General features: G+C 36.4%; 1 protein-coding gene across 1 annotated transcript; it reads left to right on the top strand.

Moving 5' to 3' along the window:
* The first annotated feature begins 128 nt into the window (after positions 1–128).
* On the top strand, positions 129–27,821 carry LOC142520952 (fatty acyl-CoA reductase 2, chloroplastic-like). The gene is made up of 9 exons (XM_075624117.1): positions 129–440; positions 22,740–22,840; positions 23,021–23,220; positions 23,296–23,396; positions 23,657–23,870; positions 24,180–24,341; positions 26,138–26,219; positions 26,956–27,347; positions 27,609–27,821. Exons 1-9 carry the CDS (start codon positions 143–145, stop codon positions 27,757–27,759), a joined length of 1,701 nt encoding a protein of 566 aa, XP_075480232.1. The 5' UTR covers positions 129–142; the 3' UTR covers positions 27,760–27,821.
* The last annotated feature ends 121 nt before the right edge of the window (positions 27,822–27,942 follow it).

Below are 27,942 nucleotides of genomic sequence, written 5' to 3'. Positions count from 1 at the left end.
TTAATTAACAAGATTAAAAATTTATGAAGTGTATAATAATCAATGTATATCCCATTTTTCCTTACCTATAAATTTGGGAAAGCACCTTACCTTCACAGAAGTTGGGTTATTGGCAAAATATTAATTTTCTTACCTTTAAACTATGTCACTAACACCAAGCCAATGTTTTTGCTTTCGATATAAAAATTCTACACATAAATATGAAACAATCAATCTCTCTCATTTATCCAGTAATGGAAAAACATATTTTGAACGAAACAATAATTTAAAAATGGCTGTCCATCGCTACGGAGATTCCTTCGACATACCGAGCCAAGTCCACAGCCACCGGCAGCCATTGATGGAAGAATCCAGGGACAGTTACGGCGGAATAGGGATCATTGAGTTTTTCAAAGGAAAGAACATATTTATTACAGGTGCCACGGGCTTTCTTGGAAAAGGTACGATTGTTCTATTTTAATCAAATATTCACCAACTTATTTTTCCCTCTTTTGTGTGTGATTTGTGCTCTTATTAGTCTGTACATAAATTTGATTGTACTAAAAAGTAATGAAGATATAGATAAAAGACATGCGTTTGTGTCTACGAGTCACGCTCAGATATCAAGTGAATCCACTAAAATTAAACATTTACAATCACATAAAGACTTAATAGTTAAAAACAATACAACTTTTTCATGATATGAAACTTTTATGACAAACAAGTTTGGTGGACTTTATTAGGCGAATCGGCTCAACTTTTGAATCCGCCTACTCGAAATCTTTTTCGATGACCTAGCTTTATGCTAAAGCTGTGGCCTAATCAACCGTGAGAGCCTTCTATTTGACTAAGATACTCCGGATCCCCCCATACCTTCGTATCCATGCTGGGAATTCTGGACCTTCGGATTCACATAATAGCGCAGATAGTATTTTCCGTAATCCACCTATTCCCTCTCTTTAGCTATGTATTCGTATGAGGTTCCATCCTGTATTTCCGGTTTAGTCTCTTTTATTGGAGATTTAATAAAATAAATCTATAAATCATGTGATTAAATACATATATCACAACACGCCAGGAATTCATGTTGAGTTATCAGAAAATATGAATAACAGTAAACACGTACCAGAATCCATTGATTGATTTAGCGTCAGAGTTGTGGATCTTCCAAGGCAACAGAGAATCGACCACCTTATTCTTGCCTTTGATGGGAGGAGAGAGATCTAGAATACGTGTGCCGTATGTAATCTGTGTTGTATTCACTCTGCCTTGGGGACCATAACCTTATATAACCTTAGCAGTCTTCAACCCATCATAGAAGACCTAATTGGGCTGGGTTTCTACACATAAGGTGGACCATACCAATTTATTTAATACTTTGGAAACCCATAATTAATTAGATCACTTTATTGCGCTCTTTATTAGATAATTTGTCCATGTACAATTAATTAAATTATGTGAGCCCACAAAATAATTCCAACAATCTCCCACTTGGGCCACATAAGTTATCCGGATATTGTACATGCAAAAACTGGATTGAGCTCTTGTTATCTAAACCAAAATATTCCTTAACAATCTGGTCTATCAATTATACCAATATCGAATCAAAGCAGTCATCGCTACATTTAAAATCACTAGACCCATCAATGATCACAATATTAGCATAATCAATAACATAGATCAAGTATGGATGTGTAGCATGGAAATACATAAATGTGATCCCAGAATAAAACATGCATTTCCAACTGGTCCTCCTAATGACTCAAAGAGCCCAATAACAGACTTTCAACCAAATGCTAAACCGCAATGAAAGACATGAATTTATTTCAGAGTAATTCAAATAACCCTTAGTCTGTACAGAAACTTAAATCATGTCAAATGAGTCAATGCTCAAACCGAATACGAACTCCAACTGTACAGGCATATCAACTATATGGACAACACCAATGTGTGTCACATGCCCAAAAATCTTGGGTGGCCAACCCATGACAACCGCATCCGCAATTATAAAGTTTGCAATAACATGCTCAATTGACACATAACCACTCTAAATTATTTTCTTTCAACTGGAAACTTCATGTCAATATATTTTGACTTTGACAAGTTTCAGTTGTTCTTTAATTATAATATAACGGCTTTATTATAACAATTGATCCTCTATGGTTTCTTAGACCAATGATCATTACCGGTGATAAAATTCCGCAACTTTATTCGGATTCGAAATATCCAACGATTTCCAAATGTCAGATTTCCGATGTGTGAGCATAAAATCCTTAGTTCACTTTATGTACCGCATAACCCGATTAATAATCCAATGTTGGGTTTCTTAAATATCTGCCCAACATTCTAATGATATTCACAATATCTAAATAATGTTCTCTATAAATCCGAATGAGATTACCACATGATAAAATTTATACCACCACATATGTACACATAAACATCAATATATATTTCTCAATATAGACTTTCCAATTTACTCACTCCCACTAAAGTCAACATATGAAATTAATTTGCATTTAATTTCAAAATTTCATGCATGCATAATGTCAATGTCATTCAAAATATTGATGTTCAATTTATCAAGCTTATCAATCAAAGAACTCATACCAAATATATTTGAATTTCGAAAAAATGAAAATACCAAAGGAAAAACTTGATTTGTCTAAACATGAAACTAAAATCAAATTTCGTTTTTTCAAATTCAAATATCAGAAAATAAAAAAACTCAGTTTCTAAATAAAGCTTTAAAAAAAAACACCAACATTTTCATTTTCATTTTCCATAAGATGTGTCTTTCACCATCAGTTGCAACCGGCTCCTTAGGCAACCCTTTCTTTGCACGCCAATTGGCGTATTTGAGACAATCCTTCTTCACATGCCCATCAGTCCTATTGCAAAAGAAACAAGTGATCAGTTTATCTTGTTTCTGTTGCCTTGTTTTTGTTGTTTCTGTTGCTCCAAATGCTGTGAAGTCCCAGAGTTTCCTTTCTTATTGCTCTATTTCCTTTTCTTATTGATGCAATTACCTTGATAGTTAGATGCCAAGTGAGCACTTTCAATCATATCTTGTTTCAATCTCTCCTCCTCCTGAACGCACTGCGCAATAAGCTCATTCAAAGTCCACTTTTCCTTCTGGGTATTATAACTTATTTTTAATTGATTAAATTGCGCAGGCAGAGAGATCAAGACTAAATGCACGACTATGTTTTCCGACAATTCCAACTTGAATGCTTTTAGTCGAGTCACAAGATTTGACATTTTCATTTTGTACTCACTTATGTTCCCTTTCTCTTTGTACCGCATTGAAACAAGTTTATTCAGAATAGTACTTGTCTCGACCTTTTCGTTTGCAGCGAAACGATCTGCTATTTGAGTAAGGAACTTTTTAGCATTATTTTCTTCAGGAATTGCACCCCTTATAGTATCTGGAATGGAATGTTTCATAATCATCAGACTCATGCGATTTGATCGCTCCCACTTTTCCAAAGAACCCTTTTGATCAGCAGTTCCTGAACTGGTCAAAAGTGCGGGGCGATCTTCCCTTAGCGCATAGTGCAAATCCATGCAGCCGAGCACTATCATAACATGCTCTTTCTATTTCTTGAAGTTTGAGCCATTAAGTACTGGAATGTTGTTCAGATTGGCAGATATAGAAGATGCTATAACAAAATAGAACAAAAAAAAACTCACAATAAAATATAGTCCATGCATATATTTGAATTAAATAAATCACAAAATATAAGCATGCTGGTGGTGGGCCCATAAAAAATACCTAGTACAATATTGATATTTAGTCTTTGAACAAAAATAACAATTTGTAAGTGATACACTCAAACATCATGGTTATTAAATATTGATAATAAATCCGGCCAACAATATGCCTTTCTTTGGACCGACAATTGCATGCATGGATAAATCCAAAATTATCACATATTTAGTACCACATATTGTGCTAAAATTTGGACAGAAAATGACCTTCTATTGGGCCGATCATTTTCCGCATAAATTTAACACAACTTAATATCATATAATGTGTCTACAATCTGGCAAGAAAATAATCTTCCTTTGGGCCGATTAATTTCTGCATAGTTTTGACACGCTTTAAGACAACATAATTATGTGCTTATAATCTGGCCAAAAAATAACCTTCAATTGGGCCGATTATTTTCTGCATAGATATCAACACATTTTTTTTAAGTCTGCAATCTGGCCAAAAAAATAGTCTTCCTTTGGGCCGGCTATTTTTCGCATACATATAAATGCACTTGAAAAAGATATATTGAATCTAAAATCTGGCCTGAAAATAATCTTCCTTTAGGCCGATTAATTTCCGCATAGATCTAGATGCACTTTCAAATCATCTATTGTGTTTGAAATTTGGCCAAAAAATAGTCTTCCTTTGGGCCGACTATTTTTCGCATAAATTGAAACACAATTTATTTTGAACTTGAAAAATATCTACATATCTCAAAAAATCATTTTATTAACATGAAATTTAAATTTAACCAAATTTGAGATACAAGATATCAACTTGAGTAAAATTTTCACAAGAAAATTTAATTTGCTTTAATTGGGTCAAATAAAGCATAGAGACTAAACATGCAAGAAATAAAATATTTGCACCTTATAATTATTCATCCACAAATATTTTATCGAAATAAACAAAGACGATAAAATAATGAATAATTCCATATTAATTTTATTTCATGCAATTAAATTTTGAAATGGTCGATTGAATTTTCACAAATCAGAATTGCGGAAGTCAAAATTTAATAAAAGGTTAAAATTCTGGATTTCAAAATTTGGACAACTAAACAAGGCCTTAAATTCAACCAAAATTATCACCAAAAATTCGAAACCCTAGCCCTAACCCCAAATAAACGCCGCTAGCTGCCGCGGCCGCCGCCTGAACTCCGACCAACTGTCGGGAAAAGACGACCCATAAGTCGGCGACCACCTCAGAAAAAATCGGTTCAACATCAGGCCGGAATATGGCCAGAAAAAAAGATCGCATGAGATCGCGATTCATGATGATATCTCGACGAAATTCGATCGATACAGAAACGTTTACGGCTAATTGATGGAGGGTTATGGAGCGAAAAAGTGTTTCGAACAAAAAGCCTAAGAATTCGTCGCCGGAAAGAGGCCGGAGAACGTCCGATTTGGCCCAAAATCCGGCTGCCAGTCCATAATTCGAAAATTCGAATTTCCGATTTTTTTTTTCTAAAATAAATCTGAATTTTGGAATGAAAAATTCGAAAATTGTAGATCCAAAGAGCATGAATTTTTTCAAATCTAAATTCAAAATATTTAAAATAATCAGATCTGAATCCAAAAAATTATAGACAAGAAAATCGTATCAGATCTGGGAATTTTTCTGTTTCGATCCATCAATAAAAAAAATTCTCATAATTCAACATGAACGTGACTCTGATACCACTTGTTGGAGATTTAATAAAATAAATCTATAAATCATGTGATTAAATACATATATCTCAACACGCCAGGAATTCATGTTGAATTATCAGAAAATATGAATAACAGTAAACACGTACCAGAATCCATTGATTGATCTAGCGTCAGAGTTATGGATTTTCCAAGGCAATAGAGAATCGATCACCTTATTCTTGACTTTGATAGGAGAATGAGAGAGATGTAGAATACTTGTGCCGTATGTATTCTGTGTTGTATTCACTGTGCCTTGGGGCCCATAACCTTATATAACCTTAGCAGTCTTCAACCCATCATAGAAGACCTAATTGGGCTGGGTTTCTACACATAAGGTGGACCATACCAATTTATTTAATACTTTGGAAATCCATAATTAATTAGATCACTTTATTGGGCCCTTTATTAGATAATTTGTCCATGTACAATTAATTAAATTATGTGAACCCACAAAATAATTCCAACATCTTTTTCTTTCTCCTTTCTTGTCAACTCGCCTCTAGCCTAGTTCTTCCTTTTTGCGAGAACCCCGTGCTTTAGGAAGACTTCTCCTGTAGCAGCTGAGTTTTGAGTACCAGGAAAGGCGGATGAGTGCGCCATCTCTTTATCGAGATCACCTTATGGAATAAGTCTGGAGACTCCAAACCTGGTGTTTACAACCTTTGTATGCTGCTCAAGAACACAAAATGAATGAGGTGGCTCAAAGTGAAACTTGTCACATAATATCGTAACAATATGTTTTTCTCTTAGCTTATCCACACTCTATTTTTGCCTTATAAAAACTGAGATATCCCAAAAGTATCCTCATTAGAAAATATTTTTCAGATTATTAAAGATTAATTCAAACCTAACAAATCCAATATTATCAGTAATAAAATTTACTTTCCAAGGAGACTTTTTTACAATCATAACCATATCATAAAAGTATCAACTAACTTCCACCACAAAAAAGGGGTTTGCGATGGTATCGGTCGTCATTGACCATTAACAATGGATTTTCAAAAGCAGTCGCTAAATTGTTTATTTTAATAAAATTATAATATTTACATTTTTAATAAAACATTCGCTAAATTGTTTATTTTAATTTTTTTAATGAAATTATGATATTAAAATTTTTATAATTAATAAATAATACATTTTTTATATTTAGAATCTTAATTATCAATATGTTTATATTTTTAAAAAAACTATGTATTTGAATATTTATCAAACATAATAAATTAAGTTGAAATCTCTTTTAAAAAAAATTAAACTAATATATATAAAACTGAATCCGACTGATATTATATATAAAAAATTTAAATCTGATTTATATATAAATTGAAATGTGCAATACATATCATCAACAAAATATAATAAAATCATATAGTGTTTTGGTCTCGTCATCATCGAAATCGTCGAGGTCGTAACCATCACCATGCTGTTTCCATCGTTTATGCTACATATACACATCAAACATACATATAAAAGCTGTATACCACAGATATACATCTAACACATGCATTTATACATATATTTCCAAAACATATGCATATATATATATATATAAATATATATGAAAAAAACTGTTTGAAGCGTTGACTTAGAAAGTTGAAGCGGAGAACCGGATCTGCAAAATTAAATAAAAAACAAGTTATATAATTAAAAAAACATGAAGTTTGGGGAAAAAAACAAGAACGCGTTGATACCAGGGAGAAATGACGAAAATCGTTGAAAAACTGAAGGAAAACGGGGGGGCGGGGGAGTTATATATAGGCGATTAGCGATGGTTTTTGGGGGGGAGTTATATATAGGCGATTAGCGATGGTTTTTCCAAAAACCGTCGCTAATTTGAATCTGATTTTTGAAATTCAAAATTGCAACGAAATTTAATTTAAATAATTCCGTCGCAATTAGCAAAGACATTATTTAAAAAACCATCGTTGTGTAATTATTGTGACAGTTTTAATATTATGTCGCTAATATTGCAACGAAATATCACAACTATCTATTTCAATAAAACTGTCGCTGATTAGCCCACGGTTTTCTTAAAACATGGGCAAATTCAATCCCATGGTTTTTTGAAAACAGTCATCAAATTAACGTTTTGTAGTGAAATATCACGTCTGTCAAATTAAGAAGGATATCATCTTATCATATTTCATTTAAAAGGGAAAGTGCGCGCTATCTTCACAATTTAAAAGATGATAACAAAATATCTTTCCCAAACTAAATCTCATGTTTCCAAGATTTCTGAACATGAATGGAATAACTTGATGGAATAACTTGATCCCCTCAAATAAGGCAACACAATATTTAATATATGTTCGTCCTTCCTGAAATATTAAAAGATCATGCAAAATACAAAACAAAAACACCAAAATACCAAAACAAATCAATCCAAAATATCTGGTCAGAAACTCATTTTTCGCTAAAGTGTTGACATGAGACTGGATATGTTAGTAATATTCCACAAAAACTCATGTGAGACGGTTTCACAGATCAATTTTGTGAGACGAATATTCTATTTAGGTCATCCATAAAAAATTTTGAATTTTATGTCAAAACTATTACGTTTTATTGTAAATATTGACATGATTGACCTGTCTCACAAATAAAGATCTGTGCAACCGTCTCAAAAGGTACTTACTCTTCATATTCAGTGTCATATCAGCCCTCCACAGAAAAAGACATATGAAAGTGGGAAAGAGTGTTGCGTGATTTTTTTCACAAGCGCACAGTGTCAAATTCTAATACATGATAGATAAAGTATCGTTCTCACGATAAATGTATTATTTAGAAGTATATCAAGTACTATAGTTAAAATAATCCCAACTTTATTTAAAAATTTAAGAGATTTGGATTATTTATTTAAAAAGCAATTAAAATCAAGAACAAGTAAATAATGAGAATTTGAAGAGAGAAAAAATCTAGATGTTAGATTTCACTTGGTTTTCCACTATGTTTAATTCTTTATATCGTTTATATTCATGAATTCAACCTTTTTATTTTCCAATAACACTTAATTTTTTTATTCACATTTCTCAAGTGATAAATAGAATCTACTATCAAATATTGATTTGATATTCCTATCTAAAATATAACATCAATTGATATATGAAACATCTATTCCTTAAAATTCTACTGAAATATTTTTTATTTTTATTTCTTAAAAGCTATAACCGAAAATACACACATTCATAAGCATTTAAATAAGTTAATCAGGCGTTTTAAAATTCACCCAATCACTGAATAAAAATAACTGCAGTTACACAAATTTTAAAATGCAATCAATCTCCTAGTCTTCTATTTTAAAATAGAAACTTGAACGTAATACCAAAAGTCTGACAACTCAACAAAGTAAAACAAGATTCAAAATCATTTTAAAAATATTGCTTAAACCCATGTCTCATAATCATATTATGCGGAAGGAATGTAAGGTCCTCGGGTTTTCACGTGAACTCCCAGCTCAGCCTAATCAGTTTTCAGCGCCTCCAGTCTCCTCAACCATAAGATCACCTGTATCAATCACACCTAGTGAGTCTAAAGACTCAACACACCTGAACCGTTATAACAAGTACATGTACATATCATGCAACAGTGAAAAGTACTGTAAGCAAAATAACTTTCATGATCTTCAAAAGCATGAACATAAACGTAAATATATTCATATCAAATCATCTTATATCGTATCATCATATACATATCCTTTTCCTTAATTGAATTCAGATAATTAGTTGTGACTTTCGTATCAGCAATAATTCGATGGATCCATCTATGTATAACCACGGTACCCGACGGCGAGGACATCAGCACAGTTTTACCCATCCACTGAGCCTTTGCCTTACATGTTCGTGTTCGTGTTCATATTAGTTACAGCCAACTCACTTCCTTCAAAACATGTCATCATATTCATCACTTGTAAAGTTCATACGTACACATACATTTTCTTAAAACCAAGCATGCAACGTGTTTCTAACATTAACGTAAAAATCCATGTTCCATACCGTGTGACTCAACTTAAACCCTTTATAACAACAGACATGTCGGTGTAACTTACTGAAACCCCCCAAAACGAGCAATATCCACGAAATCTCACAAAATACATGTACAGTAATGGTGCCCAGGCGTTGGCAGTGTAGCGCTGCGGCTCTTACCAGGCACCATGTACCAGCTCCAAGGCGCTATAAGCAAGCACAGCGCTGCGGCGCCACAGGGGCAGCGCCGTGGTGCCAACCCTGCTGGAGAAATCCCGAAATTGACTTTTGAAGCCAAACTCTATACCACGCCCAACCAGCCCTGACCACGTTCGAACCAACCTCTCATAGACCACAACCAAACCTTCCCGCACTACCCCAACCATGACCTTAAACCCGTGCCCTTGAATACACGTGAACTACCCAACTCTCCAAAACCGAGCCACAAACACGGTAATCGATCGGTTCTCCCTCAAACTTGCATCAAACTCAAGAACAGCACATACATTCCAACATATCTACTATCAAATCACTCCTAAACCTCGAGACATTGCAGCCCCTTTAACACAAGTCAAGAAACGTGAGAAACATGACAAGAAAATTGTGTATTTTCTTGTAGAATTCAAGTAAAATCGATGCATAATACTATAACCACAATATATCATGCAAATAAATTTCAAAACACATATTATGATGTGATCAATGCGAAAAGAAGGGAATCGGGCATGCTTTTTTGTATTTACGCTCGAAAAACTTGACACAATCACGTATAACGGGCACCGGAGGGACGGAGAAGAGTTCTTATGAGATTTTCTTGAGGAAACCTAGCAACATGGCTGCTGAAATTTCTGAACGCTGCTGGACGAGGGAGGGTGGGGCTGCTGAATGAGTGAGAGTGAGTGATTAGGGTTTTGGGAGATAGGGTTTGCTATAATATAAATGCATAATGGGTCATGATTAAAATTAATGTAGATAAATAGGATTTTAGGCCCAACATACACTAAAATAAGCCCAATAAAAAATTCGTAAATTATTTCGTTTAAATTCATTTTTAAAAATATTATTCGAACCCTCAAAAAGTCATCTGTTTTGCTAAAAATGGTATACCGGTTAAAAATACGGTTCAACGTGTAAAAATACTGCAAAGGGCCCCTTTTCAAAATTTTCATATCAATTACATCATATATTAAATAATATAACTAATCATTTAAGAAAATATTTTTCCTTAACTGTCCCCAGTCTCTGTTCCTCGTTCGAGCGTGAAATACTGCTAAAAGCCCTATAACATGCAATGTTAATGAACCATGTCATAAAAACACATATTCATGTCGCAATCATGCATTTAGTTCATTAAAATAATTTCATTAAAATACATAAGAAATTTGATAATTTGCATGCATGTGGTTCGTGTAGACGCTCAAATTTTCGGGACGTTACAATATATGTAAACGATTATCATTATCTAGACTCGATAGAGTTATAAGCCTTCCAGACTATATAAATTCTCACGATGTATTTCATATGATCTTAATTCAGACCCTCTCTCTTGAATGATATATCACAATTATTTTATCAATCAATATATGGTCAGTAAATTGAAAACATTAAAAATAAGATAACATAAATAAACGAAGAGAAATTCAAATAGATGAATCAAAAAGTCATAAGCACAGTTTCCAACCAAGCTATGCCGTTCCTCTAGAATATAAAACTAGTTCATAATTCTATCGTGTTGCATTCATTGTGCGACTAGCGTAGTAAATTGCTCTGAATGTCTTTTCTATTTGTTATCTTAATATTGCTCCAATAGCATAATTGCTGACATCACACATTAGCTCAAAGACCCCTTCTATGCAGGTACTTCCATGATTGGTGCATAAAGCAGGGCTTTCTTGATCTTTTAAAGGCCTTTTAATCAATCATCATTAAAAATGAAAGTAGAATCTTTTTCCAGTTAATTGCACAGGGTTTTGTTATTTTAGAAAAATCTCTAATAAAGATTCGATAAAACCTGGCATGTCCTAAAAAAATCTGATGCCCTTCACATTCTTTGGTGGTGGAAGCTTTTCAATCACAACCACTTTGGTTTTTCCACTTCCAGTCCCTTTGAATATACTTTATGTCCTAACACAATGTCTTCTTGAACCATAAAGTAACATTTCTTCCAATTTAAAAATAAGTTTTTTTCTTGACATCTCTGCAAAACAATGGAAATATTATGCAAACAATGAACAAAGAAGAGACAAATATCGAGAAGTAGACCATGAAGACTTCCATGATCTCCTCCACTATAACTGAAAATATAACCATTATATACATCTAAAAAGTAGCTAGTGCATTGCAAAAACCAAAAGCATCTTCCTAAATGTAAATGTATCATATGGTAAAGTGAAAATGGTGTTGTCTTGATCCTGGTGCTATTGAAATTTGATTATACACTGAATAACTATCTAGAAAATAATAATTATGATAACCAACCAATCTATCAAGAATTTGATCAATGAAAAAGTGGAAAATGCTATTTTCGTGTAGTGTTATTCAACTTCTTATAATCAATTCATACACACCAACTAGTGACTGTACGAGTCGAGATCAACTCGTTTTAGTAATCCTTCACCATAATCATTCTTCCTTTCCTTGGATACACTTGAACCGGTGAAATCAAAGAACTATCAGAGAACATATACAACAACATATTCAATAATTTTAACACCTCAGCCTTCACTACTTATTTCACACTTGGGTTCAACCTCCTTTGATGATCAACATTAGAAGTAAATTAACGACTCCTCCAATATAAATCTTATGCATGCCAATAGTGGGACTAATTTCTTTAATATCAGAAATCAACCATCCCAAGACAGATTTAAAATCCCTTGAAACTTGTGATAATTTATCTTTTTCATCAGGAGTAAAAGGAAAAAAAATAATTACTGGATGTGTCGATTTGTCACACAAGAATGCATAACATTAGGGACTGGGAAATTCCTTTAAATCAAGAGTGGTTTGTGATACCTCTTTGAACATATCTTCAAGCAAATCTTCTTGTTAAAATTCACACTCCTTCTATTTTGAAAAAATTTCAAGAGATATAATTGATCTCTAAGGTCCCCATCATCATCATCCACATTAGATGTTGAGCTTACAATACATGTTTCTAACAAGTGCTCTAAACTTTTCCTACAAAAATATTCGCAATGCAAGAGTCAATAATATCAATACTATTACAAGTACTTATCTCATTAGTCCCTTTGATGGTATTGTAGATATTGAATATCATAGAAGTAATCTCCGACTTATTAAAATAAATTAAAGCTCTACCAATGGCTAGGAAAGGTCTTACAAAAATCAAAAGGGCATCTTGATATTTCGTGATGTCTAGTATCACAAAGTCAGCAGAGAAGATAAATTTGTCCAATTTTACAAGAACATCCTCAACAATCCCACGAGAATATGCGAGGGACCTATCTGTCAGTTGCTAAGTGAAGATGGTATGTTTCGCTTCTCCAAGCTCCTGTAAATAAAAAGGACATAAAGTTAATAGTTGCACCTAAATCACAAAGTGCCATATTTACATGAGAACCACCAATAACACAAGGAATAGTAAAACTCCGTAAATCTTTTAATTTTAGTAATAACTTCTTTTTTAGAATATCATCATTGCATTCTCCAGTTAACTTCACAATTTTAAACTCTCGTAACTTCTTCTTTGACACTACATCCTTAATAAATTTGGTATAATTTGACATCTGCTCCAAATCATCAGTATAGGGGATTTTGATGCGAAATTTCTTGAAAATCTCAATAGACTTGGCAAACTGATCATGAAATAATTTCTTGTTGAACCTCTGAGGATATGGAAGATTTTCCTTTGACAATGACTACTCTTCCGTAGAAATTTTTGGCTCGTCATTTTTTTCATCTTTCTTCTCTACACTCTCAACTACCGCTTTGTTCACTTTCTCCTCTATATCGCCATACTATTTTGGATCCACAACTCCAACTTCTTTCCACTTCTCGACTTCATAGCTTTGCACTGTTCTTTAGGATTACCTTCGTAATTTGATAGAAAATTGACCTTTTTTTGGTCTTTTAATGTACTTGCAATCTGGCCAATCTAAACTTCAAGAGATTTCATTATGGAACCTATGTTGCCGTATTTGTCTTCGATATTATCCAACAAAGACTTAGTCTTACGAATATTTTTAGACGATAAGCCACAAACGTATTAACCAAGTCCTCCAAACATGATTTTTCCTTTAATTATTAAACCTTGGAAGAGGATTCAACAAATTTTTTTTGTTGATATACGAGAAATTTGCATGATTGTGTAAACCGGGATGATAATAGTTAGGTATAGGGTTTCCTCAATAGCTACCATAACATCGGTTGTTGACAAATTGAGCCTCTTCAATGTTAGGCCATCACTCAGTGGAAACTGCAGTTGTTTCATGGATACATTGACCTTCTTTATTCATTGCTGCTATCTGAGTAATTATTGTAGAAACTTGAGCAGTAAGTGACGTAATAAAATCTACCCCTAAACTCCAGTAGGTTTTTTCATTAAAGATGTTTTACTCGGCCATTTGTAACTGTTAATAGTCACATGTTCAAGCATCTCATAGGTTTGATCTAGTGATTTAGTGAAGACAATCTCACCAACAGCGGCATCTACTATTGTTCTTGTTTGCATATTCAAACCATTGTAAAACAACTCAATCTGCACCAAATTTTCATACAAGCTTATGCTACAAGAACGGAAGCAAATCCTCCCCTCCTTTGCACCTCATTTTCGAGCAATTAGATTAGGATTATGGGGAACTCGATTTGGTAGAATATCAGCAGCCATGGAAGGATTTTTGGAGCCAAAAATGTGAGATTTAGGCCAATTTTGGGCATGATTTGAGTGCCATAATTAATTCCCTTCTCCTCCCCTATAAATACCACACCATACCTAGCCATTCCACACACTAGAAATCCGAAATTCCCCTTACTGAAATCTCAAAAATTCAGCAGCTCTCCATAGCCAAACTCTGCCCGAAAATCGTCCCAAAGTTAGCTTAGAAGTCGAACCAAAGCGTTGCCCAGAAGAAGAACGAGGAGCGACCCAATCCCCGAAGTTGTGCACCACATTTTAGCATCATTATATACCGTAATTGAGCTGTTTTTAAATCTAAAAATTTCGGTTATGCATATGTGAATTTTTCGGTTTTTTGGAAATAAAGTTGGGTACATGTCCTTTTCTACTCCTTTTCTTGTGTCGAATTTTCTTATTGTTTTAAGCATTGTGAGGAGTCGACTGTATATGGATGGGAATCCCAACCATGATGTACCCTTACGCGGTGGGGGATATAACCGCTATACGGCCTCGTCCCCTTAGAGGAGTAAAAATTAGGGACTGACGTCAGTAAACCATAGAAAGTTAGATAAATCACAGTGGCTGGTAAATGTTATGCATGTTTATGAAGTACGTATGAAAGTCATGTGTTTCGAAAATTATGCATGTTGTTTTATTGTGCTCGATATTCCCCCACTTGCTGAGTATTCCCAAATACTCACCCCCTTTACAACCCTTCCCAGATAAGCTTGAGGAAGAAATTGAGAAGGAAGAATCTGAGCAGTTCTGGGGATGGTGAATGCTCAAGAGATTAGATTAAGTTTAAGTTTATTATTATTATTATGCAGTTTACGTTTCTGCTTTAACTCTGTCGTTTTTATGAAATTTCGGTATTGTAAGACAATTGTTATTTCATTTGAAATTATGATATATAAAATGGTTCGGTTTATACTGTACTATCAAAGGCTTGTTGTTTCGATTGTGTGATTGTTAAACAACGCCGGTGTCAAACCCGAGCTTCGGGGCGTGACATTTAAGTGGTATCAGAGCCGCCAGGTTCATAATCCGGGTGGGGAGGAAAGTTTTTGGGAAAAAATTTCGGTGAGATTTTGAAAATCGGCCAATGTTATCCCCTCCGAAACGGCCCAACGAGCAATTTTCACGACTTTGTCATGAGGTAAGGGTCGAAATCGCGAAATTCCTCCGTTTAGGCCTCCGAAACGTCGTTTTTGACGTTTTAGGAAATATTCATAGACCCTATAACTTCTCATAGAAAATTCCGAATCCGATTCCGTCGATTGTTCTGGAATCCTCTCGACAAATGCTTCGAACCCATATGTCAAATTCCAAACTTTCCATTTTTGGAAAAAAAAATAAATATATTTATGTAATTTTCAAAAATTTCATATATATTGCATATTGTCCCTTGTTATATACTGTCTCTTTCCGATTCTGAGCATTTCAATTTTTTTTTATTTCAAGAAATGGCTCCATCTACTCCCATACGACCCCGCACCTGTGCCCAAGCTGCCATTCGGTTGAAGGAGCTTGCCCTTCACTATCAGTCCCGTCAGATTCAGAGACTTCGAGCCAGACTGAGTGAGAGGCGGAGGGAGGTCGAGACTTTAGCCGCTGAGAAAGAGGAAATTCGTGTGCGCCTTAACCAGTCTGTCTATCAGGGTGAGCTAGTTAGAGGTGATAACATGGACTTAAGAGATGTCATAGAGCAGTGCAAGTCTCAACATGGAAGGCTACGAGAGGATGCGGAACGTTATCGCAAGGAGCTGGAGGAAGAGAAACAGCAGAATGCCAAAGGCAAGAGGAGGCTGGAGAATTCGTGTGAGTCCATGAACAGCCTCGCGTATGTAAGCCAACGTCTGACTCAGAAAGTGGAAGCTCTAAAGGACCAACTCAAGCAGAAGAAACAGTATCATCTGCAGTATCAGCACCATTGGAACGACGAGATGGAAGTGACTGAGGCGGAGATTTAGGGACTTAAGGCACAGGTGACACAGCTCACAGAAGAGAACACCCAGCTTACCCACATGGTAGAGATACTGCAAGAGGAAGAGCCAGAGGAGGAGCAGGAAGAAGAGGAGCCGATAGAGATCGATGAGCTATAGCTGCCATAGGAGATGGAGAGATAGATGATTAGAGTTTCTTAGTTACCTTTCCTTATTACTAGGAGTTTATCTTTCCATTGTTGCTATTTTATTTCAGTCAGTACGATTTGTTTTTCTCAGTACTATTTTTTGCATTCAGTTGTTCATCTACATTCAAAAATTAATAAAGTTATGTTTATTTATTAATCTCTGTTTTTCCAGCATAACTTAATTATTCAATCTTGTCGTTTTGAACGTCAAATTCTTAGAAGCATGTAACTTGTAGGAAATGGCCGGTAGACCACCAAGACAAAACCGCAACCCCCGTTATGCAAACAACAACAGCAATGCCAACGAAGAAGGCAACGTACCTCCACCTCAGTTCAATCTTAATCAAGCAGACTTGATGGCCAAAGCAACGATCGTGGCGACAACACTGCAAGGGTTAGTGAACCCGAACGCCAATCAACCACCACCACCTCCACCACAGCACGGAGTAAAGTTCCATTATGAATCCCTCCGCAAGAACATGTGTCCAACCTTTAGTGGAGCTGCTGACCCTGAAGTTAGCCAGAGTTGGCTAAAAAGCGTGGAGACTCAGCTGCGGATGTTGGAAGTCCTAGACGCGCTGAAAGTGGACGTAATAGTGCCCTTCCTAGAGGATAAAGCAGGCAAGTGGTGAGAAGCAATCTCGTCAGCCATGGCAGCTGCAGGACAAATCACATGGCAGCGTTTTAGAGAAACTTTCTTGAAACAGTATTATCCAGCCGAGGTCAGACTGCAAAAACTGAGCGAGTTTGAAAACTTCAGTCAAGCTCCAGATATGTCAGTTGTGGAATACACCTCTCAGTTCAATGCCCTTGGATCTTATGCTCCAGCAACGGATGAAGTTCTAAAATTGCACCGCTTTAAGAAGAGGTTGAATAGCAGGATCCAATCAGCTCTAGGAGTCTACCAACCTGCCAACTTTTCAGACCTGATGGGTGCGGCTATCCGAGCCGAAGCTGACATTCGTCGAAGAGAAGGGGAAAACAGGAACAAACGACCTCTTAACAGCCAGCTTTCTCAGGGCAAACCAGTGTTCAAGAGGCCCAATCAGTCAGGTGGACCTCCCTCAGGGCAATTCCCCGCCAATAACCATCAAGGACTCAAGCCATGCCCAACTTGCGGCTTCAAGCACTCCGGGGAATGCCGAAGGGCCAGCGGTGTATGCTTTGGATGTGGAAAATCGGGGCACAGAATTGCAGAGTGTCCTACCGCCGCCAACCGACCAGCAGGGCCGAACAGAGGAACTGGGCCAAATGCGGGAGCAGGCCCTAGTAAATCAAAGGAGGACAAACCCAATGCCAGGGTCTTTGCCATGACTCAGGAGGAGGCAGACGACGCCAATGAAGTCGTGTCAGGTACCATACTTATTCAGCAAGTGCCTGCTTATACATTATTTGATTGTGGTGCTACCCATTCCTTAATGTCTAAGAGATTTGCTAAGAAGTTAGGCTGTAAGCCCGAGAAATTAAATGAGCCCTTTCATATAGCCACACCTACAAGTAGGGCCATCGAAACTCACGAAATTTACAGAGATTGTAAAATCAGTATTAGTGATCAGACTTTTAGTGCCGACTTGATACAGTTGATCATGGTCGACTTCGACATCATCTTAGGAATGGATTGGTTAGCCAGAAACAATGCGATAGTAGATTGTAAGGGGAAGAGAGTCAAACTCCGAACCCCCGATCAGGAAGAAGTCATGTATCATGGCAAGTCCAAGGAACGGAATTCACTGCTTTCCGCATCTCAAGCTTGGAGAGCAATGAAATCCGGAGAAGACATCTACCTAGCAATGGTCAGTGAAGTAAGAGAAGAAGTCGAACTGAAACTGGAGGACATCCCGATAGTGAGAGAGTTCCCAGATGTGTTTCCAGAAGAACTCTCGGGGACGGTCCCGAATCGCGAAGTGGAGTTCGAGATCAATCTGGTTCCCGGTGCTGCACCAATCTCGAAGGCAACTTACAGAATGGCACCAGCCGAACTCAAGGAGCTGAAAGAACAACTCCAAGAATTGCTAGATAAAAGGCAAATTCGACCGAGTGTGTCCCCGTGGGGAGCTCCAGTACTCTTCGTGAAGAAGAAAGACGGGAGTATGAGATTGTGCATCGATTATAGAGAATTAAACATGATCACAATCAAGAACAGGTATCCTCTACTCCGGATAGACGATTTGTTTGATCAGCTTAAAGGAGCCGTCGTCTTTTCTAAACTGGATCCGAGGACAGGTTATCACAAGTTGAAGGTCAGGGCTGAAGATATCCCCAAGACAGCCTTTCGAACCAGGTATGGGCATTATGAATTCACAGTGATGCCTTTTGGTCTGACCAATGCACCGGCAGCATTCATGGATCTGATGAACAGAGTATTCAAGCCATTATTGGATCAGTTCATAGTGGTATTCATTGATGATATCCTCGTCTATTCTCCTGACGAGACGAGCCATGAAGAGCACCTTCACCTTGCTCTGCAGACCTTAAGAGAGAATAAGCTCTATGCTAAGTTCAGCAAGTGTGAATTCTGGCTAAGGAGTGTGTCATTTCTGGGACACATAATCTCGAGAGAAGGAGTGTCAGTGGATCCAAGGAATGTAGAGACGATTACTGAGTGGCCAAGACCGAAGAACGCCACCGATATCAGAAGCTTTCTTGGATTGGCAGGTTACTACCGGAAGTTTGTCGAAGGGTTCTCCTCGATAGCCGTGCCATTGACGAATCTCACACAGAAGAATGCTAGATTCACCTGGAGTGAGGATTGCGAGAAGAGTTTCCAGACATTGAAAGAGAAACTCGCGTCCACACCAGTGTTGATCTTGCCTGCAGAGAATAATGATTTCACTATCTACAGTGACGCCTCTAAGGACGGTTTAGGATGCGTACTCATGCAAGAAGGAAGGGTGATCGCCTACGCATCAAGGCAGTTGAAACCGCATGAGCAGAACTACCCTACTCATGATCTGAAACTAGCAGCGATTGTCTTGGCCTTAAAAATTTGGAGGCACTACCTCTATGGCGCTAAATGTGAAATCTTCACAGACCATCAGATCCTCAAGTACTTGTTCACCCAAAAAGAACAGAATATGAGGCAACGACGATGGATCGAACTTTTGTAGGACTATGACTTGACCATAAGTTACCATCCGGGTAAAGCAAACAAAGTGGCTGATGCGCTAAGTCGGAAGGGTCCAGGCAAGGTAACTCTAGCTTCCCTCTCGGCCCAGCCATGTCTGCAGGAGACCGTCAAGTTAAACCAAGATCGAGATCCGGCACTGACCAAACTTAAGGAGCAGGTCAGAGAAGGGAAGTCTCTGGATCATCAAATTGATGACAAGGGAATCTTAAGGATGAAAGAAAGACTGTGTGTGCCTGACAGCGATAACCTTCGCCAAGAGATAATGGAAGAGGCGCCCAAGTCGAAATTCTCAGTCCATCCAGGCAGTACGAAAATGTACAGGGATCTCAAAAATAATTTCTGGTGGAATGGCATGAAAAGAGATGTAGCTGAATTCGTCTCCAGATGTCAGGTATGCCAGCAGGTCAAAGCCGAACACCAACGACCTAGAGGATTACTGCAACCTCTGAAAATCCCCGAGTGGAAGTGGGAGCATATTTCCATGGACTTTGTGGTAGGATTGCCAAGGTCTAGGCAAAGCCACGACGGAATATGGGTGATCGTGGACAGACTCACAAAGACCGCACACTTCCTACCCGTCCGCATGAATTACAATCTCGATAAGTTGGCTTCGCTGTACGTGGACAACATTGTGAGACTGCATGGAGTGCCAGTGAGCATCTTATATGATAGAGACCCGAGATTCGTCTCGCGCTTTTGGAAGAGCTTTCAAGAGGCCATGGGGACGAAAATGACCCTAAGTACGGCCTATCATCCGCAAACCGATTATCAAACGGAGAGAACCATACAAACCTTAGAAGATATACTGCGAGCATGCGCTCTTGAATTCAGTAGCAACTGGAGCACTCATTTACTCTTAATTGAGTTTGCCTACAACAACAGCTATCACATCAGTATCGGAATGGCTCCATACGAAGCCCTTTATGGAAGGAAATGTCGATCACCACTTTATTGGGATGAAGTGGGAGAGAAAGCCGTGGTGGGACCCGAGCTAGTACAGATGATAGTGGACAAGGTTAAAATTGTCCGAGAAAAACTCAAGGCAGCTCAGGACCGACGGAAGAGCTGGGCAGATCTGAAAAGAAGGCCTGTAGAGTTCAACGTGGGCGAGAAAGATTATGTGAAAGTCTCGCCTATGATAGGAGTTGTCAGATTCAGTAAAGCCGGGAAGTTGAACCCTCGATATGTGGGACCCTTCGAAATCTTGAAAAAGTGGGCACACTAGCATGCAGACTGGCATTGCCACAAAGCATGTCAAGGATCCACAACGTGTTCCATGTGTCCAACCTGAGAAAGTACATTTCAGGCCCGAGTCACGTGTTGGAAGTAGGACCACTCTTGACCGAAGGAAACACGGAAGAAGGATTAAAATAGGAAGAAGTCCCTATCAGAATCGTCGACACCAAGGAACAAGTTCTTAGACGACGTATCATTCCCTACGTCAAAGTGCAGTGGTCCAACCACACAGAGCGAGAAGCGACATGGGAAGTTGAAGAGAAGATGCGAAAGGAATATCCCTACCTGTTCGGGGTCCTAGCCAACTCAAGTTTCGAGGACGAAACTTCTCATAAGGAGGGAGGGATGTGAAAACCCAACTAGGCAACTTTAAGTTGATGAGTTATTAATTTTAGGTGTACATATTTTAAGTGGGATTATTTTTAATATAACATTTTGGATATACAAATCTTGAATATGCAAGGGATTATTTTGTGGTACTTTGGAAATACAATATTTGATATCTCTACTCATGAATATGCATATTTTCGAAAATATGCAAGGAAGTTAACAAGATTTGGAATATCAATCAATTAGATGGAATGAGGCATGCACAATCCTAGCAAATTTCGAAAATCACCCACAAAATATTCTTGCCTAAATATTGTGGTGCCTAATTATTGGATTTTATACAAGCTTATGCTACAAGAAAGGAAGCAAATCCTCCCCTCCTTTGCACCTCATTTTCGAGCCATTAGATTAGGATGATGGGGAACTCGATTTGGTAGAATATTAGCAGCCATGGAAGGATTTTTGGAGCCAGAAATGTGAGATTTAGGCCAATTTTGGGCATGATTTGAGTGCCATAATTAATTCCCTTCTCCTCCCCTATAAATACCACACCATACGTAGCCATTCCACACACTAGAAATCCGAAATTCCCCATGCTGAAATCTCGAAAATTCAGCAGCTCTCCATAGCCAAACTCTGCCCGAAAATCGTCCCGAAGTTAGCTTAGAAGTCGAACCGAAGCGCTGCCCAGATGAAGAACGAGGAGCGACCCAATCCCCGAAGTTGTGCACCACGTTTTAGCATCATTATATACGGTAAGTGGGCTGTATTTAAATCTAAAAATTTCGGTTATGCATATGTGAATTTTTCGGTTTTTTGGAAATACAGTCGGGTACATGTCCTTTTCTACTCCTTTTCTTGTGTCGAATTTTCATATTGTTTTAAGCATTGTGAGGAGTCGACTGTATATGGGTGGGAATCCCAACCATGACTTACCCTTACGCGGTGGGGGATATAACCGCTATACGGCCTCGTCCCTTTAGATAAGTAAAAATTAGGGACTGATGTCAGTAAACCATAGAAAGTAAGATAAATCACAGTGGCTGGTAAATGTTATGCATGTTTATGAAGTACGTATGAAAGTCATGTGTTTCGAAAATTATGCATGTTGTTTTATTGTGCTCGATATTCCCCCACTTGCTGAGTATTCCCAAATACTCACCCCCTTTACAACCATTCCCAGATAAGCTTGAGGAAGAAATTGAGGAGGAAGAATCTGAGCAGTTCTGGGGATGGTGAATGCTCAAGAGATTAGATTAAGTTTAAGTTTATTATTATTATTATTATGCAGTTTACGTTTCTGCTTTAACTCTGTCGTTTTTATGAAATTTCGGTATTTTAAGACAATTGTTATTTCATTTGAAATTATGATATTTAAACTGGTTCGGTTTATACTGTGCTACCAAATGCTTGTTGTTTCGATTGTGTGATTGTTAAACAACGCCGGTGTTAATCCCGAGCTTCGTGGCGTGACAGCACCTCTTTTATACTATAAAACTTCCTCAGTAGAAAAGAAACAAGTTAACACAAATTCTGCTATTTTCCACATATGACTGTAATAAAAATTTATTATATCATTTTATTTACGAGTTTGATTTCCCTTCTCTTTATTTATATTTTTTTCCCTTTTTTAATGAGTATATATAACATTTTTCTAACCTTCGTGCGTAGTCCTCGTGGAGAAGATATTAAGATCGACACCAGTGGGAAAGATCTACATATTAATCAAGGCAAATAGTAAGGAAGAAGTATCAGACAGATTGACAAATGAAGTATTTTTCTCAATTCTCCCTACTTTTTAATTTCGCATCTCACAGGTTAAAAATGACATAGTTTTACCAGTAATATATATAAATTTTTTTATTAGAAAAAAAAACATTTGAAATATAATATTTGAGGAAATATGTTAGTAATAATACTAATACCCGATCTTTATATGTCTCCAAATGTAGATCATAAACTCCGAGTTATTCAAATGTCTACGAGAAAAACATGGGAAATCATACGCTTCATTTGTAAGGGAAAAGTTGATCCCGATCGCGGGAAATATTAGGGAACCTAACCTGGGAATGGATAATGATTCTGTAAATGTGATCATGAAGGAAGTAGATTTGATTATTGAATCTGCAGCTTGCACAAACATGAATGACAGGTGACATAGAATTTAATCTTAATTTATGTACGTTATTTTGTGGTAAACAATGACACGGGTTTTTTTTCCCTTTAGGTATGACTTGTTCATTGATTCCAATTGCAATGCCCCGCAAAGATTGATGAGGTTTGCAAAATCTTGCAAGAACCTCAAACTTTTTGCCCACATATCGACTGGTATGTATATTTTTCACGTAAATAAAACAGTGTTGCGTGTTGATATGCATGGACTTTAGGTCATCTAGTCAGTCAAAACCGATAAATATTTTCCCTCGTATTTAATTAGTCGGATTTTTGTTGTAGTATTGACGTGACGCTGAACATGTCAGCAGTATTGAGTATCATATCAACATTACCGTCAGATACACAAACATACACATATATTAATTTTCATTTAACGAAATAATTGTTTTTTTTTTTTTTTTTGAATTTTTTAGCATATGTTAACGCAAGAAATGATGGGCTGATCTTGGAAGAGCCGTTGACTATGGGAGAAAGTATGAGAAATAAGGAAGATGAGAATGGTGGTCCATGTTCATTTCCTCGGCTAGATTTAGGCGACGAGTTATGGCTGTTGACAAGATCGTGTGCATCGCCTCAAGATCAAACTATCGACGTTACCAAATATTTGAGGAAGCTGGGACAAGAAAGGTTATGTTAATCATTATCCTCCTCTCTTTATTTTTACTCTTCATCTTGCCCTTCATTTAATTATAACATGAGAGAATACATGAATCATAGTCATTTGTTTATATATATGATATATATAAAATATATATCATATATGAGAAGGTCTATTGCCTTCGGTTTGGAATATTGCTGACATGTTCAGCGTCATCCATCACCAGACGTGATACGCGAGAATACGTAGAAAACGTAAAGACATTTAGGCATTGTTAATAGAGTTTGAAAGGCAAACCAAATTAATATGATATATTGTAAAATTTTCAAATGTAACAGAGCAGAATTTTATGGATGGGATAATGCTTATCAAATGACAAAAGCTATGGGGGAGATGGTTATCCATGAAATAAAAGGAGATGTACCTACTCTCATTATTAGACCCTCTATCATCGAAAGTTGCTACCAAGACCCCTTCCCAGGATGGATACAAGGAAATAGGTAATAGGTTCAACCTCGACCCTAGCCCGACGATCTATATATCCGGAAAAACAGCAGAGTTGATCATATAAAATGGCCTAAATTAGATTTTCATTCACTGATTAGTTCAGATTCGATCTTAGTGATAACTTGTCTTCATTCACTGTCCTTTTCGTTGATATCCCTTCTAAAAATGTTTAACTCGGCTCCTGGACCATGCTGACATGTTCAAAGTCATATCAGCACAGACACACAAACACATGCATAAGCTTAGTCATTGGACTAAGACATATTTCGACAAATTATACGAGAAAAATCTAATTTAGGCCAACTTAAGCTTAGTTTAACAACGGTTTTAACTAAAACCGTTGTCGTAGATAATTTTTTAAGCAAAAGACAACGGTTTTTATTGTCTTTTGGGGGTCAAAGACAACGGTTTTTAGAGTAAATAACAACGGTTCTGTAAAACCGTTGTCTTTGAACGTTTATGACAACGGTTTCATGAACCGTTGTCTATTAGCGTGTTTTTTTGGACAATCGACAACGGTTTTAGAAAACCGTTGTCGATTAGCGTGTGTTTATAGTAAAAGACAACGTTATATAGCGACAGTTTTCCTAAAATTGTCGCTACTTTTAGCGACTGTTTTACTTATATCGTCGCTTATTTCAAATTAGCGACAGTTATATTGAAACCGTCGCTAAAGGTAGCAACAATATCATGTAAAATCGTCGCTAATTTGATATTAGCGACGATTTAAAATTTACCGTCGCTGATATTAGCGACGGTTTAGTTCAAAACCGTTGCTACTATTTGCAACGGTTTTAATATAACCGTCACAAATTCAAAAACTTGATCCCGCCTAAACTTCCCTCCATTTTCTTCCATTCACTTCAAATTAGCGACGGTTACATTTAAACCGTCGCTAATTTCAAATTAGCGACAGTTATATATAAACTGTCGCTAAAGTTAGCAACAATGTCATTTACAACCGTCGCCAGTTTAGCTTAAACAGTTGCTAACATTAGCGACGGTCCTAAACCAAACGTCGCAAATTGAAAAATTCGATCCCACTTAAACTTCCCTCTATTTTCTTCCACTACTCTCTATAAATACCTTCAAATTCGCTTCATTTTCTTTTATTCACTTCACAACACTTAAAATTTTCTCACTTACACGATTTTACAACTTTACAACACTTAAAATTTTTCTCTCTTACAGGATTTTACCACTTTACAACACTTAAAATTTTTATCTCTTACACGATTTTTTTACCACTTCAAAACAATTAAAATTTTATCTCTTACACGATTTTATCACTTCACGACACTTAAATTTTTTTATCTCTTACACGATTGTACCAATTCAAAACACAGATTTATTAAATTCTTAAATTTTTTTTTATTTTACCTAAAAAATTAGCGACGGAATGTGTAAACCGTCGCTAATTAGAGACGATTTTGCACACGAATACCGTCGCTACATTTAGCGACGATAAATACTAAACTGTCGCTAAATTTAGCGACGGCTTAAAGAACAGTCGCTACTTAGCGACGGTTTATATCCCCTATCCGTCACAAATATTTGTTGCGACGGTTATTAAAACCGTCGCAAATTGTAGCTACGACAACGGTTTCTCATTTGCGACGGTTTTCAAAACCGTCGCAAATTGTAGCTACGACAACAGTGAAAAACCGTTGTCTTTGAGCGGACCATTTAACAACACTGGCTTTAACAACAGTTTTAACCGTTGTCGTATGGCATTTTTCTTGTAGTGTTATGTTGTAATTTATGAATTGCTTTCCTAAATGGTTGGTAGGGTGATGGATCCTGTGATTCGTTCTTTTGGCAAAAGCCAACTTCCAGCATATTTGGCCGATCCCCAAGTTTGTATAGACATTGTAAGTATAATCTATCTATTTTGGTGTCTTTGCTTGTTGATATGCCGCAAATGTAATGGTTTATATATAAATAAATTATTTTAGTTATATTATGTTCTAATAAATGTATGGGAAACTTTCGTTTTTGTTTTTATATGTTTGCTTCTTTGTTGTTATGGTCATCTATATGTTGTCAGATTTTAGTTTTAATTAGTCCGTTATTTTTGTTTTTATGTCAATTTATTCATTTTTCTAATGTGACGTTGACGTGACACTGATATGTGTAGTGTCACATCAGCACTCCCGATAAAGAATGACTAAATCGGACAAAAATCGGAATATAAATTATTAATGCTGAAATTTGATAATACAGATGACCAAATTACAAATAAGTAAACATATAAGACCAAAAGTACTCTTTTCCCTATATAACATAATTATTTTAATTATTAATTTAAATAAATTAAATATTCTGTTTCGATTTTATAACTCAAAGAAATAAATAAATCACTAACTGAAATCCCTTATCGAATAATTAATCCAAATCACAATTTGTAAAACTTGGAGTCTAATATTTACAAATTAATTTAAATTAAATTTAAAATTTAAATATTATTTTCACTAATTAATAAATGAAGCGAGTGTGTGAAATTATTGTTAATTTAGTTATCACTCCCACGAAAAAAAAAATTGTGGAACTAATTAGAGGACCAAAAAAAAAAAATCAAAAATAAAATGTTATGTTACGCTTGTGTAGATACCGATGGACATGGTGACGAATACAACAATTGCAGCAATTGCAAAGCATGGAATTTCAGCGAAGCCACAAACGAGTGTATACCATGTGGCATCCGGTGACAAAAACCCTTTGAAAATTGGCGATTTTTTCGAAATAATTCATGAATACTTCGTTTCGACGCCGTTTGCAAGTTCAAAACATGAAAGCAATGCGATTAAGAAAATAAAGTTGTTCAACAATTTTAATGACTTGTCTGAATACATCCGACGCGAGATATGGGAGCATCACCATTCCAGAAACAACACAGTCGGGAAAGACGAAAAAATAGTTCAAAAACAATGGAAAGCAAAGGTTGCATACGCCGAGCAACTTTGCAAGTTGTATGAATTCTCAGGATTCATGAAAGCAAGGTATGTAGTTTTGGTTAGTCGAAACTATTGAATTTGAGCAGAACTCAAACATGTTCACGACCTAAGTTATGTTGCGCGATAGGTTGAAAGATGCTTAATTATATCAGATAAATATATTTTGATCATCTGTTTTCGTGCAGAAGTTCGAATAGCTCTCAAAGTTAATAATAACTCGAGCTCGAATTTGAGACTTAAATGTTTATTGATATTCGGCTCGATTTGTTACCCATTAACTTAATTAGTTAGTTTTTGTTTTTTCAGGTTCCATACAGGAAATACTCAGAAATTAATACAAGAAATGTCCGCAGAAGAGCTGCTTACCTTTGAAATGGATGTGACAAAAATAGAATGGAGAAAGTATTTTCAAGAAATTCACATTCCCGGTTTGCGAAAACATGTATTTAATGAATAATCAGAGGAATATAATTGCATAAATATTTAATTTTATGCATATTTATTATAATTTTACTATTGGTCCACATAATTTGATGGAAAACATTTTATGAATATTTAAACAAGAAATTTCAATCATTTTAACACTGTCGATGATATCGGATATTAAATGCTCGACTATGAATGCAATTAGATATAAAAT

Source organism: Primulina tabacum, chromosome 12 (genome assembly GCF_025594145.1).
Source record: "Primulina tabacum isolate GXHZ01 chromosome 12, ASM2559414v2, whole genome shotgun sequence".
NCBI lineage: Eukaryota > Viridiplantae > Streptophyta > Magnoliopsida > Lamiales > Gesneriaceae > Primulina > Primulina tabacum.
This window is presented reverse-complemented; position numbering and strand designations above follow the sequence as displayed.